Here is a 19,449-nt window from a genome sequence, read left to right on the forward strand (position 1 = left end):
CCCTCCACAGCATTTTCTTCTTCTGCAGCTCATACTTAATGACATTACTCATCCATCTGACTCCGATCTGATTAGCCCTTCTTACCTTATATATCCTGAATTTCACTCACGCATAGACCAACACTGCAGTTATTCAACCACAGTGCAGTAATTCAAAACCTAGAATCCCACGGAATTAGTCAGTCAATCATTATTCCAGGAGTGTCCTATGTCTGTGGATGTGTGTGTGTGTTCACAGGGCAAGTTTGCCTGTTCTGAGGGACAAAAAACCCGAATTTCCATGTGAAAAAGCCACCTACCTCTGTATGAGACCGGCTTACTCACCTTTAGTTGAAAGAGACCAGATAAAGGTTCCTCACGTCATCGACAGGAATCGAGCCCAGCTCTTTCCAACCAAAGGAGGACTTCTATACTGACTGAGCTACCTTATGTATACAATTTAATATTTTAAGTATAATCCCAATAATCTTTGAGAAATCTCCAGAGCCAGAATTCACAGAAGAGTCAGATCAAATGATCAAGGCAGCAATAAATTGGAAAACATACAGCTGATGATTTTGGCTTCCATGAAATGGTCTTATGGAACCTCCTGTACAGATCAACTGATGCATAGAGGAACCCCATCCTGCATAAAAATGATGAATCCATGCACAGTTGCCACTATAGCTATGGCACAACAAAATTGTTTATCATATTGAGATACCTCTTGGCAGTAACTCTGAGGTCACAGGACCTGACTGGTGAATGTCCTCATAGAAGAATAGCCCAGTGATAAATGAAGCTGTAAGCCTGCACCAGACAGTAACTTTGGGTGAATGAAAAAGAATTTGCTGGATTGCATGTCAGTTTTTTCATAGCCCATTCCAGGCAATTGTGAGTATTCACAGCTCTATTCAGTGAAAGTGAGTCTCATTTCCACACAAAATCATTGAAGGCAATGAAACATCCAAAACCAAGCAAGCAATGCTAAAGCGAATATCAAATGACTTTCAAAGTCCTGTGGGTACAACTCCTGTATCAGGGTTATATCTTGAATGGGCAGAAATGCAGAATTTTCCAGACAGTTGTGCAAGGCACATCGATATGTCTTGATACAGCAGCATGCATGCTGCAGAAACCAACACATATTCATGGCCTGCTACATTACAGCAATAGCAACTTCACTCACTTGTTGTGAACTGATTGGTTTGTGACCTCTGCCAGGTCTAACTTCCGACGATCCCATTTCTTCAAAACAGCTAATCATTTGTCGCAAAGCACATGTAGATAGTGGACTTCGTTGACATTTGTCCAGGTGACAAAACTCACAGAGTGCAGCAACAGCATTGCAGTTGTTTAAGTAGTACAGCTTCGTTAGTAGAGTATGTTGGGGCAAGGTTAGTGCCATCACTGTGGATAGTATTAACAACCAGAGTGAAGGAAAAAATCCCTTGTCTATCTTTTAAAACCCTCCTGAGTTGTGTGATATGAAAATTCCATGCATCTGGAGTTTACAGTGCACCTATTGGGGAATTTTGGAACTACACTTCTCTCTCTCTCTCTCTCAGACATTGCTGCCTCATGATGCATGATGTATTCCTACAAAGTTTCACAGCACTTGGATATTGCTGGATGGCACTCCACAAGGCCTTAAACAGGAGATATACATTAATTTTGATCACCCTGTATGTGTGTATATATATATATAGTAAGCCAGCAACAAACGTAATGAAATGGTGCTGGCCATTTCATTATGTGTAAAACATCATCAAATGAATAAAGAAAACTGCCTGTGAGCTAGCCATGTGGCCATTTTTGTTTTTTGTGCAAAATGTTAGGAGTTTGGTTGGTTCGAGAGTATTTGGGAATTGTGCTGGTGTGAGAGTACAGGGGAGTAATTTATTTTGTTTAATTGCCATGGAGACAGCAAATATGATCTTTTTGTGTTTATTGCACACTTGATTCAGAACAGCAAAATTTAGATTCATGTTCTGGAAATCAATTATTATTATTATTATCATTCAGGCCTCAATGGAGTCAAGAGACTCATCGTGGGAAGTCCTTAGAAAACACAAAGTCTATCATTTACCACTCCTTGAACTCATTAACCGTTCTTACTCTCACCACTCTCTCAGGCAATGCATTCCACAGTTCAACCACCTTTCATGCAAAGAAACCACTCCTCGCCCTCTTGATCACAGCTTCCTTTCATAACTTCCAGGGATGGCCCCTTGGCATCGCTCCTTCCCGTTGTTCCACCAAGCAAAAGAACTCCCCAATGTCCATCCTGTAACTGCCTCTCAGCAACTTTAAAGTCTTGATCATATCGCCTCTCCTCCTTCTATCCAATAAACTCTCCACTCCACTTTCCCTCAGTCGATCCTCGTGGTGGACCTGGACAAATCCTGGGGACCAAATTTGAGAACAGTAGTCTAAGTGTGGTATCTCTGCAGGTCAGTATCCTTCTCAGTATTGCAGCAATCCTCTGGATTACCTTCACCACCTTTGCAATATGCTCCCTGAATTTCAGTTTTCTATCAATCATCACCCCCAGATCTCTTGTCTCCTCTACTTCCTCCAGTACAGCTCCTTCAATCAAGTATGCAGCTTCCCATTGATGGATCCCAAACTTCAAGACTTCAACTTCATTTTGCTGCATTAAACCAAAATCCTCATTCATTTGCCCATCTATCTAGTTTATTCAGATCCTCTTGCAGTGCTGCCACATCTTCGTTATTACTAATAACCCTTCCCAGCTTCACATCATCTACAAACAACTGAATATCCCCTTGCAATCCATTGACAATGTGATTGATAAATAAGGTTGAACAATACAGGTCCCAGTACTGAGCCCTGTGGAACCCCACTTGTAACCTTCTGCTTCCTTGATATTGCCCCACCATACACAACTCTCTTATACCTATCTGATAGCCAATCCTGAATCCAGTTGATTAACCTGACATTTAAACCAATGTGCTGCAACTTAAATATCAGCATATCATGTGGCACCCTGTCAAATGCCTTTGCAAAATCCAAAAAAATGGCAGTATGCCTTTCCCTCATCAACTGCTCTTGTCACTTTATTATAAAAGGCAATTATATTACTAAAGCATGAGCACCCTTAACAAATCCATGTTAATTCTCACAGATAACATTACCCTCATCTACCCAACGCTGCATATAGTCCCTCACTAATTTCTGCAAGACCTTAATAACTACTGATGACACGCAAACTGGCTTATAATTAGACACATTCAGTCTGCTACCGCCCTTGTGTAACGGCACTATCTTACCTTCCTTCCATTCCTTGAGTACCTTTCCCACAGACTTTTATCGAAGAGCCAGGTCAATGGAGCTGTCAGTTCTTTAGCAGATTCTCTCAAAACCCGTGGTGAAATGGAATACACCCGCCTCTAAACCCTGAACCTGCCCTATTCCTCTAGTATTAAAACCTTCTTCTCCAGGATGAAATATTCCAATAAAGTGCTCATCGAACAACTCCACCATGTCCTCTACATCAGTCACTATTCTCATTTTTATCCTGCAAGTCATTCTTCCATAATCATTTCTCCTCCTACTAGCCACATAGCTAAAAAATTCCCTAGGATTTTTCTTTTTATCTTAGTGCCAATCTCTTCTCATATTCCAGTTTTGCTTTCCTCTCCATACTAATCACTCTCCTGGCCTGTGTCTTATATTCTTCGTGCATCTGCCCTCTAACCCTCTCCGTATATCTCTTCCATAATCTCTTTTTCAACTGCAGTTCCTGTTTGATATTGTTTGTCATCCACTTTACACCAAATTGTGTTCCCTTCACGAAATGCCTCTAATATAGGGTATGGCTAGGCATTCTTGTTATCTTTTTTGTTTTTAGTGGCATTTTTATGGAGGATCTTGTGAACCATTTTTTTTTTTTATTGTAGCCATTTTTTTACCAATGTTTGGTTAATGATTTTGAATTCTTGGTTCAGAGCTTATTCATTAGAGCAAATTGTTATGACTCTCTTTGAGAGTGCTTATGACTCCTAATTTTTGTGTTGGATGGTGGTATGAATTTTTATGTATGTATTGGCCTATGTGTGTAGGTTTGCGGTAGACTGTGAAGGAGAGATGGCCTAAGGGAAGACGTGTGATGAGTGTGTCTAGAAAAGGAAGAGAATTGTTGTTTTCAATTTCAATGGTGAATTGGACACGTTTGTATTGTTTGTTCAGGTAGCTTAGGAATATATTTAATGTTTCACAGCCATGGGGCCAAATGGCGAAAATATCATCAATTTTAGGCTGCCCAAATTTTGGCCTTTTTATTGTTCACTTATATGGCATTTAATTCCAGAAAACATTGTTTTTTATTATTTTCAATAGTATTTTTGAAGTATGGGATATGATGCTAATTGTTCTAAAATCTTTACATTCTGCTGCATTATTCTTTTTTGGTATCAGAATGCAAATAGATTTATGGAGTCTTCTGGTAGTATGCCTGCATCATATATATTCTGTATTATTTCTGTTATAAAATCTGTTCCTTTTCCCCCTTTCTATTTTATTAACTTAGCTGATATTCCATCACATCCAGTCATTTTGCCATTAGGTAGTTCTTTTATTACACTTATTATTTCTTCTTTAAGTATAATACCTGGATTTTTTGAATAAACACTGATCATAGGTTTGCAGCGTGTGGTCATTATACAGTTCTATTAGGTATTTTTTCCATCTTTGTATCTTGACTTCTCCATTTATGATAACTTTGTTATTCTTATCTTTTAACTAGTGTCTTGTTATTTTCTTTCGGTTATTAAGAAATTTATTTTTGAATGCAACTCTACAATTTCAATTTTATTTTATTTTTTATCTGATTTCTCTACTTCTAAGAAATATTATTGATCCATCTATATTTTTCTTTACATTAATTTTTTATTTATCTATCTAATCTTTTATATTCTTCATTTCCATTGGAGTTATTTTTCCAGATTCTTCTTTTATCCATTAGTTATAGTATCTCTTCAGTCATCCATGTTTTTTTTTTTTTTTTTAATTTACTCTTTGTTTTTCAATACATTTTTCTGCTGCAGTCAATATGGCTTCTTTTATCTTGATCCATTTGTTGCAGTCTTTCTTTTCAACATAGTGTGCTATATTATTCTGAAATAAAGTCTTGATGTTACTGTTATTTAGTTTATCTGTATTCCATTTGAATGTTCTGAATCTGTTATCTTTTTTTTTTTTTTTTTAACTATATTTATTGTAATTCTCACAAGTCTGTGGGTCTGATCCACAGTCAGTGATTAACTTCTTAAAATTAATATATAATGCTTGCTTTACATCAGGGTTTCTCAAACTTTTTCTACAATGGAACACTTCGCAAATCCTGAAATTTTCACGGAACACCTTGGTTATTTTGTAATGTATTAATTAATAATTAATTGACAATTTAGCTGATTTATTATTAATAATTGATAAATGATAATTAATTATTAATTGATTATTAATTATACATAAATTAAACCATCATTGAATTAATTTGTGCTGATTCACATATCCTATTCTGATCCCCAAAAATTTATATCATAAGTACTTGCGAGTGAATGAAGACTTTTTCTCCCGTGTGCTGGTAGTTTTCCCCTCCTTTTGTACATCCTGGAAATCTTTGTAGGCTTGAGGTGGATGACTCACTCTCTGTTCCGTCACCAACACCTTCAATAAGAGATTTCTTAATACCAAAATTAAACAAAGTGCCTTGTCTGTTATTCATATTGGAATTTAAATCTGTATTCCTATTACTTTTAAAAAAATCACGACACTCCGATTTCAGAACCAGCACTTACACACTGTAATACGAACTTGCAAAGAAAGTATTCAGTATTAATACTTTCTTCGCAAGTTCGTATTGCAGTGTGTAAGTGCAGACTACCTTGATCTTCAATTTCAGTGGAAAAATTTTCTTTATACTTCCTTGCTGATTGGTCACTGACATTTGCAACACAGATGTTATTTCATTTAGTTTTGAGAACACACCACCCATTATTGTAATTGGCGGCTTGCAGGCAATTTTTAGGATCGGTCATAAACGGAGGTATTCTCTTTCCCGATTGCTGAAATATTTTGATGTGTGAAAATTAATGATACACAGATGTTATTAGGCATTCTGGGCTTTCAGAACTTCTCGCGGAACACCTATTCACCTTCCGCGGAACACAGTTTGAGAAACCCTGCTTTACATGAATATTCACATGAAATGCAAAAAACATCATTTTCATCCTTTTGCATTGAGAGAAATAACCTCCTATTTCAACCAAAAGTTTGCATAAAGTAGGAAGTTTCTTCCCACAGTCTACAAATGCAATTTATCACTGGCAACTCGTATTTGTAAATTTAATGTATTTTCACAAATTAAATGGAGTTTAATTTGCACAGTGAACAAAAGTTTATAAAAGAAGAATACATCTATTTCTTAACCAGATATAGACAAGTGATGTTGCAATCAGAGCTTGTGTTTTTGTACTTAAAAACACGAGCTCTGATTGTAAAAATGAACATTGTAGGCATTCACTAATTAATGTCAGTTTTACAGTGATTAGTGAAAACGCTGTGTATATTTCATCATAGGTTTGCATCTGTATCAATGAAAAGTGAGGGGGAAAAAAGCGAAATGTAGGTGGACTCTTGCAGTCAATGGGACAGAAATAACATATCAAAAAAATCAAAAAAGAAAAAATGATTTGACAAAAAGAAAAATAGTCCAAGCATTTGGGGAGAAACTTTTTTCTTTTTTTTTTCACTTTCTCTTGAGTATTAGATGCAAACATAGCAGATTTACCCATATTTGTTTATCCTACTGAAATAACTTACATATGCATTAAAATGAAAGCATCTTTGGTTTATTCATTTCACTTCATTGTATACATATATTGATGCTTTCTCTTATATTGCTGATGCATATAGAAATCTTATACTTTTTTTCCATAAAATTATTTTTTTCCAAATAAGCAATGTATATTATTTTATTTTGTTCACATGTACTTTTGCCCAGTAAAATCCATAGAAAGACAACAAATTTGCACAACAGATTAAGTGCTTTTTAATTCAGGAAGCCATTGAGGTTAGAAACAAGCATCAAATTCCTTATATGTATCGTCAAGGGATATACAGGATAATATGGTGGTGCAACATGAAAAGCTGCATCATCATATTTTCAGTATTGACAGCTGTCAGTGTTGCTTTTTATTGACAACTGCTCCAAATTAGTCATATCTGCCAGTACTATAATATTGTTAGCTCTTATGTTTTGGTCTTTTTCTTGCAATCCTGCCAATAAATACCTGTCTGCTAACCTTTCCTAACTCTTTCTGTTTAAGTGACCATGCCACCTTAGATTAGCCTCTGCTCACACATTCCTGAATGCTAATAGTGTCAGATTCTTTTCTAATATCATCATTTTTAATATGCTTTGACCATTGATGCCATCTGTTCACTCCCCTACTTTTTCTAATAACTCTCATATTTGTGGTCCCTAAAATGGTTTGAACACTGTCTTGTATACTGCTAGTTTGGTGTTCTAATTTCTCTTATTTTATATAAATTTATTCAGTTGACTCATCACCGTGTACCAGCTATACTAATTCTGTTGTGTACTTCCATGTTGCTTAATTTGCTATCTCTTCACTAAAATGGTGCCTAAATTAGCTGATATATTTTACTCCTTCTATAAGTTCATCATTCATAATGCAGCTGAAGTTTCCTATGTTCCTGCCTATTTGGTAGTTTTATATTTTTATTTCTGATTTGCACGTCATATTTTTATAGCAGTTTTAAGAGCATAACATCATTTGCATAAAGTAAAGAGCTGAGATTAATAGAGTAACAATAATAAAGTAGATAATCTAAGAACTTAATTTCATTTGCAATTTTTCGATAGTTTGCAAAATATTGAAATTTATTTAAGAGAACTGTACTGTTCAAATCATTGAATACTCTAATTACAAGGATTACTAGAATCTAAAATCAGTCTACCCACTGTGACTATGGTTTGAAGTTGAGCATCATCGATGGATCATTTTCATTTGGCAGACTTATTCAACAGGACATAACCTGCCAGACTAGCATTACATCCAATTAATAAAAAAAAATTTGAGTATCTTTAAAATAGCAAAAATGTCCAGTAAGTTTTTATCCTTCACTTCTGTGATACTCTACAAATTACATCAACCAGTTAAAATGATTTTGTATATATATAGTTGTTTCTTACATTGCTAAAATTCCCTGAGAAATTTGATCTAATTGGAGTAAAATGAAGAGGGGTTAGGGTGGGAGGATTCCTCCACTGCTACCTGCTGAACATCATTCATTGGATTTCAGCAAAAGGTGGAATGTAATTATTTCTTAAATTGCTTAAGTAATGTAATTAAGTTTTTTTTTTTTTTTTTTTTTTTTTTTTCACCAGAGGTGAGATCAATAGTTTTTTAATGGTTGACCAAATCAATGTAACTTTAGCATATCATGTAGATTGTAGTGCAGCTTATTTATATGTGTATACTCCAGATAATGACCTTAATGTGAAGGTCGAAATGTCGAGTGATTATTTTGGTTTATATTAAACTGAAATTTTACTCTAACACGCTAATTGTTTCCATAATTTTTATGATGAATTCTGATCACTGTGAAGGAAAGGATAATTAATGAAGTAGTCTGATCATTAAACTAGTAGAATATGATTGATTAAAATTGTCATATTAAAATTCTGAACTGTTTTACATATTTCATCTCAGAAAAATATGTGAAAAAAGCAAGTCATACTGATTAAGCATAAAATTTTCTGCTATTCAATAATGACTAATTAGCTAATCAGCCATTTTCGAATAATAGAAATTATTGTTGAGAATGTAAACTTGTCTCTGAAATTCAAGATTTTAATTCATAACAAATTACTAACATATCACCACCAGAAACTATTAAAAATAATGTTAGTAAACTATAATTTTTTAATGATACAAATATATGCAGATATGCATATTTTTATTATTATTTTATATGACTCTTTATCTATCATTTTTCTCTCATCTAATTTGCAGACTTACCTCACATCACATCAGATGATTTGATTCCTTTGTTAGTTATTGTACTTGTTCAAACAAGACCTCAGTATTTGGAGAGTAATTTGTATTATATACAGAACTTTTCTTGGAAACCAGCTGAAGATAAACTTAGGTAATTATAATCTTCATTAGTGATACAGGATATATTCTTTAAGCACAATATATTTTGAAATATGATAATGATGGCGTATGGCAGTGATTATAAAATAAATAAATGATAATAAAAATGAATAACATTATAATTATATAAAATCATCAGTATCCTAGAAGGTATCATGATAGGGAAACATTGGTTCTTTTTTCAGTTACAGTTTTAATTGGTTCTTCAATCTGATAATTTTCCTCTATATGATAAGCATTTTTGTACTTAGAAGATTCTCTCCTTAAGAGCAGGCCCTTTCAACATGTCTGAAAATACAAATTGTTCTTAAAATGAATAACTGATGCTGTCTCAGAATTATGAGAATATCATTTCTGAAATTCAGAGAATTAAATATTTTGTGAAATGAGTCAGTTTTTCACAAAAGATAAAATGAGTCATTTTTTCACTATAGCATTTTCTGTTGCTATAGTGAAAGACTGCAAAAGGTTAGAATGGTTATAGCAGATTTGCTTGCCAGTTCTGTTTTAAAATATTCATTAATGTAGACATTCCATTGTAGCAGACTATTTCTTTGAGATCTATAGATTTTCTCAAAGGAGAGATGCCTATATCTAGTACAATACTTAAATGTATTCCTATTCTACTGTAAAGTAATAAGCAAAACTATTCTGTCGAGCAACCTGCAGTAATGAATGTTTTTTGCTACAACTCTTTTTAAATTAAGAAAGTATTAAAAACATTAATGAAAGCAATCAGAAATTATAAAATCAGCGCATTAGAAATAGGGGAAAGAGAGCTGTAAAAGGAGTTAGAGGTGATATGAAAACGGGAGAAAAAGATATCCTTGAAGTATGGAGTAATTACTTCGAAAAATTGCTAAATGAAACAAGCAGTGATAGCACAGTGGTAAAAAACACTCAACAGGCATACAGTCAGGAATACATATCCATACTTGAAGTAAAAAAAGCTTGAAATGTGGAAAGGCAGCAGGAGTAGATGATATTCGACCAGAAATGCTGAAATATGGTGGTATAAGAGTCTTACAATGGCTGCACTGCATAGTTCAGAAAGCCTGGACAGAGGGATGAATTCCCGATGATTGGAGTAGAGCTCTCATAGTACCCATATATAAAAAGGGAAATAAAACTGAATGTGAGAATTACAGAGGTATTTCCCTACTGAGTGGTCCTGGCAAGATCTATGCAAGTATACGTGAGAAACGGTTGAGAAGAATTGTGGAAGAAAAGCTTGGTGAAGAACAAGCTGGATTCAGGCCAAATAGAGGCTGTCAGGATCAGATCTTCACTTTACGACAAATAGTCGAGAAAGCATGGGAATATAATAAAGACCTGTATTTAAGTTTTGTCGATTTGGAGAAGGCATATGACAAGGTGCCAAGAGAGAAGCTATTCAATACACTGCAGTTATATAGTGTCAATGGGGCATTATATCAAGCAATACTTAGTCATTATTTGAGTTGTAAGTCAGCAGTTAGAATTGAAGGAAGTACAGGAAGATGGTTTAATGTTAAATCTGGTGTGAGACAAGGATGTACATTATCCCCCTCTGTTATTCATTATCTATATGGATCACATTATGAAGGAAAGTGGTATTAAACATTATATCAGAATTGGAGATGTTAATGTCAGCTCTTTGCTTTATGCAGACGATGTTATACTTCTAAATAAATCCATTACAAGTTTGCAAGATTCCCTGACTAAATTGAATAACTGTTGTAATAGATATGGTATGAAGGTCAGCATTAAAAAGACAAAGACAATGAAAATAGGCAGAATCATTGAAAATGTCAACTGTGTTGTGAATGGAGAACCTGTGGAACAAGTAAAACATTTCAGCTACTTAGGCACAATTTTTACTGAAGATGGTAAACTAAATATAGAAATAGACAACAGAATCAGCAAAGCTGGTATCGTGGGAAGTCAATTGAATAAATTCATATGGAATAAGAGAAAAATTAGTCGGAACATTAAATTAGCTGTATACAAGACAGTGTTCAAACCGATTTTAACTTATGGATCTGAAAGCTGGGTCAGAAGTAAAACACTTGACCAAAGACTAGAGACCGCAGATATGAGAGTCCTGAGGAAGATTAGAGGCGTGAACAGATGGCATCAATGGCAATATCATATTAAAAACAAGATATTAGGAAAGAACTTGACATTGTCAGCATTCAAGAATGCGTTAGCAGAGCTAATCTCAGATGGTATGGTCACTTAAACAGAATGGGCGAGGAAAGATTAGCAAAACAAGTGTTCTCTGCCAGTTGGCAGGAGAACGATCCAGAGGAAGACCAAGATATAGGTGGATTGATACGGTACAAAGTGCCTTAGACGATAGAAATATAAGATCTGATAATGTTGGAATCTTGACAAGTAACAGACTGATTTGGAGGAAAATTGTAGATAGGAAGTTAATAATAATGTAAATTTTTCATGTAGTACTATCATATCCTTTACACCCCTTGAGGGTACATGTCAGGAATTTGATGATGATGAAAGTAATCATAAATTGGTATCATCGCTTACCTTTTCTGTATTAGCAGGAAAATCTTTATGTAATTTACTAGAGGTTAAGATTTATGAAAATTCATATTATTATTATTAATCTGACCTCCATGGATTCAGAGACTCATTGTGAGAAACACACACTATTGCACATAAAGCTCATCCAAATGTGCCTTAAATTGATTCAAAGGATCGATATTTGCACGACACTCAGACAATGCATTTCACTTACGAACAACTCTCCATGTAAAGAACATACTTCTCACTCCTCTGCATACCCTCTCTTTATACAGTTTTATTCTATTCCTCCCTTTCCAATCTTATAAAAAATACTTCTGTGTTAACCTGATAACAACCCCTGACTAGCTTATATGTCTCAGTCATATCCTCCTACCCTCTTTGTCCTGTTCATTAAGCTCTGCAATTTACATTCTCTCAATCTGACCTTGTCCTCCAAATTCCAAAGACCACTGACCACTTTTGTGAATCTTCTCTGACCCTTTCGTAACATATTCCCATCGCCATACAAACCCGGTGACCAAATTTGTGCACAATAATCCATATGAGGCCTGATCGAGGCCTTATACAATGGAATCATAACCTCTTTATTTTTACATGTCAGTTGCTCCACATCATTGCCATTATCCAATGTGACGTCCTCACAACTTGTGCAACGTGGCCCCTGAATTTCAGGTTCTTGTCCACTATCACCACTCCCAGATCTCTAATCTCTTCTACCACCTTTAGAGTTTCCCTACCATGTGTATACTTTGCATTGCATCATTGCTTACCAAATTTCAAAACCTTACACATTGCAATATTAAACCAATCTATTCAAGTCCTCCTGTAAGGCTATAACATCTGCAAACAGCTGCATATCACCAGTTAAACCATATCTTCAGTAATATATTGATCAAATAAATATACCAGTATTGAATAAGTATAATATTGGCTATAAATGAAAAGCAGAAATAAAAATCCAGAAAAAAATAAAGTAAACAAAATTGGTTACGCTAAAAAGTACATTAAAAGTAAATAAAATCTGAAGGAGGGGGGGGGGTGCTTTAGTGGCAAGGCTGGGGTAACTGGAAGAAGACTTCCACATGGCCTTGTGGGGAATATGGAGAACCAACCAGGGCTCCTGACCTGATGTCAAATCCCCATCTTCTTGTGGTGCACCCTGTTGGGTATCTTCCTGGATACTAAATGAACAAGGATGAGCTGAGATTTAGCTGACCAAATTGTATTCTTATTGCTTAAATCATAACTCAAAATGATGGAATTTCATGCCGGCTGGTTAAACAAGGTCCCTGTTGTTTTCTTCGGGGAACACCAGGATAAACAGAAAAAAGTCCACTATTGGAACAAACCCAACTCAACATCAGCAGAGATTAAGATTGGCACCATCAACATAAGAAGCTTCAGTGGAAAAGAAATGAAAATAGCAGAAGAATTGGATAAGTACCAGATCAACATAATAGGTGTTACTGAAACAAAGAAGACAAAAACAGGTGATATCTTTCTAAGCAACAAATACAAGAGGTTAAGAAACAATATGGGATGTAATATCCCTTAGCTTAAATAAGTACATGTCGCCGAATTGAAGCCTTTGGCTCTTCATATAATTAGTAATTTATTAGGACACCTTATTGGCAATTCTCATTGAAGAGATGCAAATTCTGTTCGCTTCAAACTTGGTATTAACTAGATCTAGCTACTCACTGATGAGACCTCAATAAAGGTTGAAACCGGTCTGGGTAGTGACCGTCTCTCATAATGTAGAACAGTAATACAGAGGTAATACAGAGTATTTTCCCATAATGTGAACTTAGCTCCTAGGAGCTAAGTTCACATTATGGGAAAATACCAAGAATAGTGATTGGAGCTTGCTCCACCCTTGCTATGAGTTGCCTCAGCTTGCACTACCAAATGGGTCAGGTGCTGCACTATCCAGGTATTTGCTTATGCTTGGAATTGCCAAACTTTATATAGTTTCTGTATTCAGCATGAAACTCTTTGAGTTTCTTATTCAGCTAAGAAACAATATGGGATGTAATATCCGTTAACTTAAACAAGAGGTTATATTCACAAAATAACGATCAGGGAAAAGAAGGAGTATTTATAATAGTAAACACTAAATATGAGGATTATCTTCTTGAATGGCAGGCAATATCAAGTAGAGTGATATGGGGGAACTGAACAATGAGACTTATTTGTGCTTATGGTTCCACAAAAGGTTATAGTAAGAAAGAAGTGGAGGAATTTTTCTTGTGGTGAGGTAATCTACAAGGATAGAAAAATCAGAACCCATGGTAGACTCAGGAAGTTAAAGAGGCAGTCAAGGAAAATAAGAAAGCATATCAAAAGTTCCTGGTGAGTAAGTCACCTTGTGCTCTTCGGAAAATACAGAGAAAAATATAAGAAAGTAAAGCATTGTGTGAAATTAGTTAAACAAAAGTCATGGGAAAACTTTGGTAAGAACATTGAAAATAAATATCAGAAAGATACTAAAGTATTCTGGAGGCTATTGAAAAAGCTCAGAAATGGAGGAAAAAGTACTGTAAAAAGAATTAGAAATGATAAAGGAGACGGGAAAACTGAGGGTAAAAATATTTTTGATGGTTGGAGTAATTACTTTGAAAGATTGATAAATGAAATAAGCAGTGACACTCATCAGGAATGCCATCTGGAATGTATACCTGTACTTGAAATAGAAAAAGCTATTGCAAACCTGAAATATGGGAAGGTAGCTGGATTAGATGATATTCGACCAGAAATGTTAAGATATGGAGGTATAAAAGTTTTATAGTGCAATACTACATAATTCAAAAAGCCTGGTCAGAGGATTGAGTTCCAGATTATTGGAGTAGAGTGCATATGGTACCCATCTATGAAAAATGGAATAAAGCTGATGGTGACATGATAAAGTTTAATTTATAAATTAGGCACAGTAAGAGATTAACAACAATAACTAATAATAAAATATAACAGTTATGACAACACACTGTAATAAAATGTATCTGAATGTGAATGGAATCTTAGCAACCTCAGCAAACATTATTATTATTTATTTATTTATTATTTAATGAAGTCGTGAAGTGTCACCTTTTTCACTTAAAAGGAAGCACTTTACAGCTTCTCTTTGGCATATCTGAATTGCCAGCATCACTACTTTTGTGCTTTTGGGGCCATTATTAAGTAAAATAAGCACACAAGCACTGCTATACTTTTACAGTCGATTTGATAACTGAGAACTACTCAGAACGATGCACAATTTAAAACTTATGAATTGTCTATTACTAAAAGAAAGAGCCATACATCTTCATTTTGGCGATGTAAAATTACATAGGCAGAGGGAATATTAGATCCAACATTATTTCAAAGCCGAATGTTTGTAGAAACTATGAAAGTTTTGTAGGTAGACTTGAAAGCTTACCAGAATACACTCCTCAGCATCCCCGAGATGTCATAGCTTACACTACTTGACTTAAGTAGTTAAGGCAACTTTGGGATGCCAAGAATTTTATTCTCATAAGCTCTCACGTCAACGTATGAAACTTTCATAGTTTCTACAAACAATCAGCTTGAAATAATGTTGGATCTAATATCCATTTTTTTGATGTAATTATTGTTTATTTCTGGAATTTTCTATTTAATATTTTTGGACTGGGGTTGACTATGGATAACTAAAGCCGTAGATAAGGGGGGGGGGAAACTATGGTATTCTTGAGAAACAGCTAAGAAAAATTGTGAAAGAGAAGCTTGGAGAAGGAAAGCTGGGTTCAGGCCAAACACAGGTTGTCAGGATAAGATTTTCACTTTAAGACAAATAGTTGAGAAATGTTGGGAATATAACAAGGATGTGTACTTAAGTTTTGTAGATCTAGAAAAGGCATATAACAAAGTACCAAGACAGAAGCTCTTCAAAATGCTCCAGTTATAAGGTGTAAATGGTACATTATATCAAGCAGTACATAGTGTCTATTTGAGTTGTAAATCAGCAGTTAGAACTGGAGGAGTAGGAAGATGGTTGATGTTAAGTCAGGTGTGCCACAAGGGTGTACATTATCCCCATTGTTATTCATCATCTATTTAGATCACATTATGAAGGAAAGTAATATTAAACCTGATATCAAAATTAGAGATGTTAATCTCAGCTCTTTATTTTATGTGGATGATGTTATACTTCTAAATAAATCCAGTACAAGTCTGCATAATTCCCTGACTAAATTGAATGAGTGTTATAATCATGGTGTGAAAATCAGCAATAAAGAGAATGAAAATAGGCAGAAACATTGTAAACATCAAATGTATCCTGAATGTTGAACCTATAAAACAAGTAAGACATTTCAGCTAAATTTAGGCACAATTTTTAGTGAAGATGGTAAATTAAATATGGAAATAGACAACAGAATTAGTAAAGCTGGTATGGTAGGAAGCCAGCTAAATATATTTATATGGAATAAGAAAGAAATTAGTCAAAACAATAAATTAGCTGCATACGAGATGGCTAAAACCAATTTTAACTTATGTATATGGAAGTTGGGTTAGAAATAAAACACACCGATCAAAAACTGGAGAGTTCTGAGAAAGATTATTGGAGTGAACAGATGGATTATACTTTTAAATGTTGAAAGTTTATTTTTCACTTGGTTAGACTATAATAATTTAGTTTAATCCTTTATCCAAGTGTGAGCAAACAAAGTTTGCACCTGAAAGTATCTTCAGGACTGGGGTAAGGTGGTACAACACTGGGCAACTTGTTGCAAAGGTGGAGCAAGCTAACATCACTCCTATCTCAGTATCTCCCATAAATGCAAAACATATCTCCTTGCAGATATGTATAATGTTATGCATTAAGTGAAGTGCCACTACCCAGACTAGTTTCGACCTTTATTGAGGTCTCTTCAGCGGGAGCCAGGCCCAAGTGGAGATACCAAGCAGAAGCATTAGCAAGGTCATCTCTACCTATAGGAGTTGCCAAACGGTGTGCCACCTTTTTATTAAATTACTCTTGATTTAGAGAATATATTGCCTGGTGTTGTACCACCTTACCCCAGTCCTGAAGATACTTTCAGGCACAAACTTTGTTTGCTCACACTTGGATAAAGGATTAAACTAAATTATTATAGTCTAACCAAGTGAAAAATAAACTTTCAACATCTTTCTCTAAATCCAGAGTAATTTAATAAAAAGGTAGCACACCGTTTAGCAACTCCTATAGGTAGAGATGACCTTGCTAATGCTTCTGCCTGGTATCTCCACTTGGGCCTGGCTCCCACTGAAGAGACCTCAATAAAGGTCGAAACTAGTCTGGGTAGTGGCACTTCACTTAATGCATAACGTTATACATATCTGCAAGGAGATGTGTTTTGCATTATTGGAGATACTGAGATAGGAGTGATGTTAGCATGCTCCACCTTTGCAACGAGTTGCCCGTGTTGTAACACCTTACCCCAGTCCTGAAGATACTTTCAGGTGCAAACTTTGCTCACACTTGGATAAAGGATTAAACTAAATTATTATATACTTTTAAATAAATCCTGTTTTAAATGAACAGGACAAGTTTGCCGGATTCCCTGACCAAATTGAATAACTGCTGTAATAAATTTGGTGTCAGCATTGGGAAAAAAAAAAAAAAAAAAAAAAAAAAACAGAAACATTGAAAACGTTAACTGCATCCTTCAACCTATAGAACTAGTAAAACATTTCAGCTATTTAGGCATAATATTTAGTGAAGATAGCAAATTAAATTTGGAAATAGACAGCAAATTAGCAAAGCCAGTATGGTTGACTTCCTACTCAATAAATTTATACAGTATAAAACACTAATATTAGCTATATACAAGACAGTTTTCAAATCCGTCTTAACTTATGGATCTTAGAGCTGGGTTAGAAATAAAACACTTAATCAAAGACTGGAGACCTCAGATATGAAAGTTCTGAGAAAGATTAATGGAGTGAACAGATGGCATCAGTGGCAGTATCATATTAAAAACAAGGATATTAGGAAAGAACTTGACATTGTTAGCACTCAGGAATGTGTTAGTAGAGCTAATCTTAGGTGATATGGCCACTTAAACAGAATGGGAGAGGAAAGATTAGTTAAACAAGTATTCTTTGCCAGGGTGTCAGGAAAAAAGACCCAGACCAAGATGTAAGTGAATTGATACAGTCAAGTGTCTTAGAAGACAGTAATATAAGATCTGATAATATTGGAATGTAGATAGATAAGACTAATTTGGAGGAAGACTGTTGATAGGAAGTTTATGATGTAACTTTTCATGTAGTATTATCATATGATTTTGTACACTCCCAGAGGATATATGTCAGGAATTTGATGATGATGAAATAACTGAAAACTTAAAGTATAAGTAAGAAAGATAAAATTTAAAAAGAATTAAGAACTTAAAACTTAATAATATATGTGGCTAAAGGACAAAATATATAAAGGACAAACAAATCAATTTATGAGATGAATTAAAACCATTTTGAAGTAACCATCTTCAGAATATGGAAAAGTTTTAGTGCATTCTATATATATGCTGTATCAGTGATCCATGACATTTTCAGTGTAAAGTTTGGCATACATGTTTATGTAATGGAGCTTGGAAGTTCCATGACATAAATATGCATGCAAAACTTTCCACCTTTCATAGTGAAGAATTTATGGAGACACAACACAAGTGTTAGAATAATTACTTGACCTAACATTAGGAAAGTAACATTTGACATTTCAACCTCTGTATTGAGGTCATCATCAGGAAAAATACATATGTATAAGATACAAGCTACATGACACTGCACTATACAAAAGTAAAATGAATCTGAATGCTTGTTAATTTTTTAACATAGCCTGACCTCTTAAAAATAAAATTAAAATAAATAAATGGAAAATGGCAAAAATATCATCAACATATCTGAGCCAGACTTTGTTCTTTAGGCTTGCCGAATCTAGAGCTCATTGCTCAAAGTCTTCCATGTAAAAGTTAGCTATTAGGGGGGGGGGGCATGGCTGTACCTTATTTTTATAAGTAAAAATGTCCGCACGGTTAGCCTAGTGGCTTTGCGCCTCGCAACCATATGTCTGGGGAAGGAATGTCCTAGGTTCGATTCCCATCAACGACATGAGGAGCTCAAGGATCTTCCTCAGCCATAGCCAAGTTAGCCGGTCTTGGGTGTGGACAGCAGGTTTTTTCCGCCAGTTTATCTGGTGTTTTTCATCCCGCAAGCAGGCAAACCGGTCCGAGGCCACACGGATTACAGTCAGGAATACTGACCTAGCCATAGGTCTGATTCGTCAGTCTATTCTGGTTCCGGAGCCTGAATAAAATTTGGGCGGACTACATGGTACAGTGAACTCCCGTAAAAAGGGGGAACACTGTATCATCACATGAAATTTATTTATAAGTAAAAATTATTTTGCCACACGAAATACCTGCAGTGGAATATGTGGGCAAAGAGGGCTGTGATGTCGGACAGAATTATGTTCTGTAAGAGAATAATAGTATTTCCACCTATCAAAATGTCATGTATCACTGATACATCGGTTTTATTTCATCCTATGAGTTAATTTCTTTGCCCTTATTGCATCTTTTAATCACAAATTTTATTAAGCTTTCAGGTTCTTAAGTCTTTTAAATTTTGTCTTTCCTGTACTTCAAGTGTTCACATTTTTTTATCTTTTAATGTACTTTTTTTAGTCCAACTCATTTTTTTTTATTTTTTCCAGTTTTTATCCTTGGTTTTCACT

The 19,449-nt window shown here is 34.9% G+C and overlaps 1 protein-coding gene across 2 annotated transcripts in view; it reads left to right on the forward strand.

The window, feature by feature from the left end:
• LOC150107094 (ankyrin repeat domain-containing protein 27-like) overlaps nt 1–19,449 on the forward strand; it is a 515,355-nt gene that overhangs the window by 385,406 nt on the left and 110,500 nt on the right. For both annotated transcript variants that reach the window (XM_090390995.1, XM_090390996.1), the window contains one exon: nt 9,045–9,180. In XM_090390995.1, the coding sequence (XP_090247121.1) occupies nt 9,045–9,180 (136 nt within the window). The remainder of the gene's footprint in view (nt 1–9,044; nt 9,181–19,449) is intronic.

Source organism: Typopeltis vanoorti, chromosome 4 (genome assembly GCF_054136105.1).
Source record: "Typopeltis vanoorti isolate ZY-2024b chromosome 4, IOZ_Tvanoo_1.0, whole genome shotgun sequence".
In the NCBI taxonomy this organism is placed as follows: domain Eukaryota; kingdom Metazoa; phylum Arthropoda; class Arachnida; order Uropygi; family Thelyphonidae; genus Typopeltis; species Typopeltis vanoorti.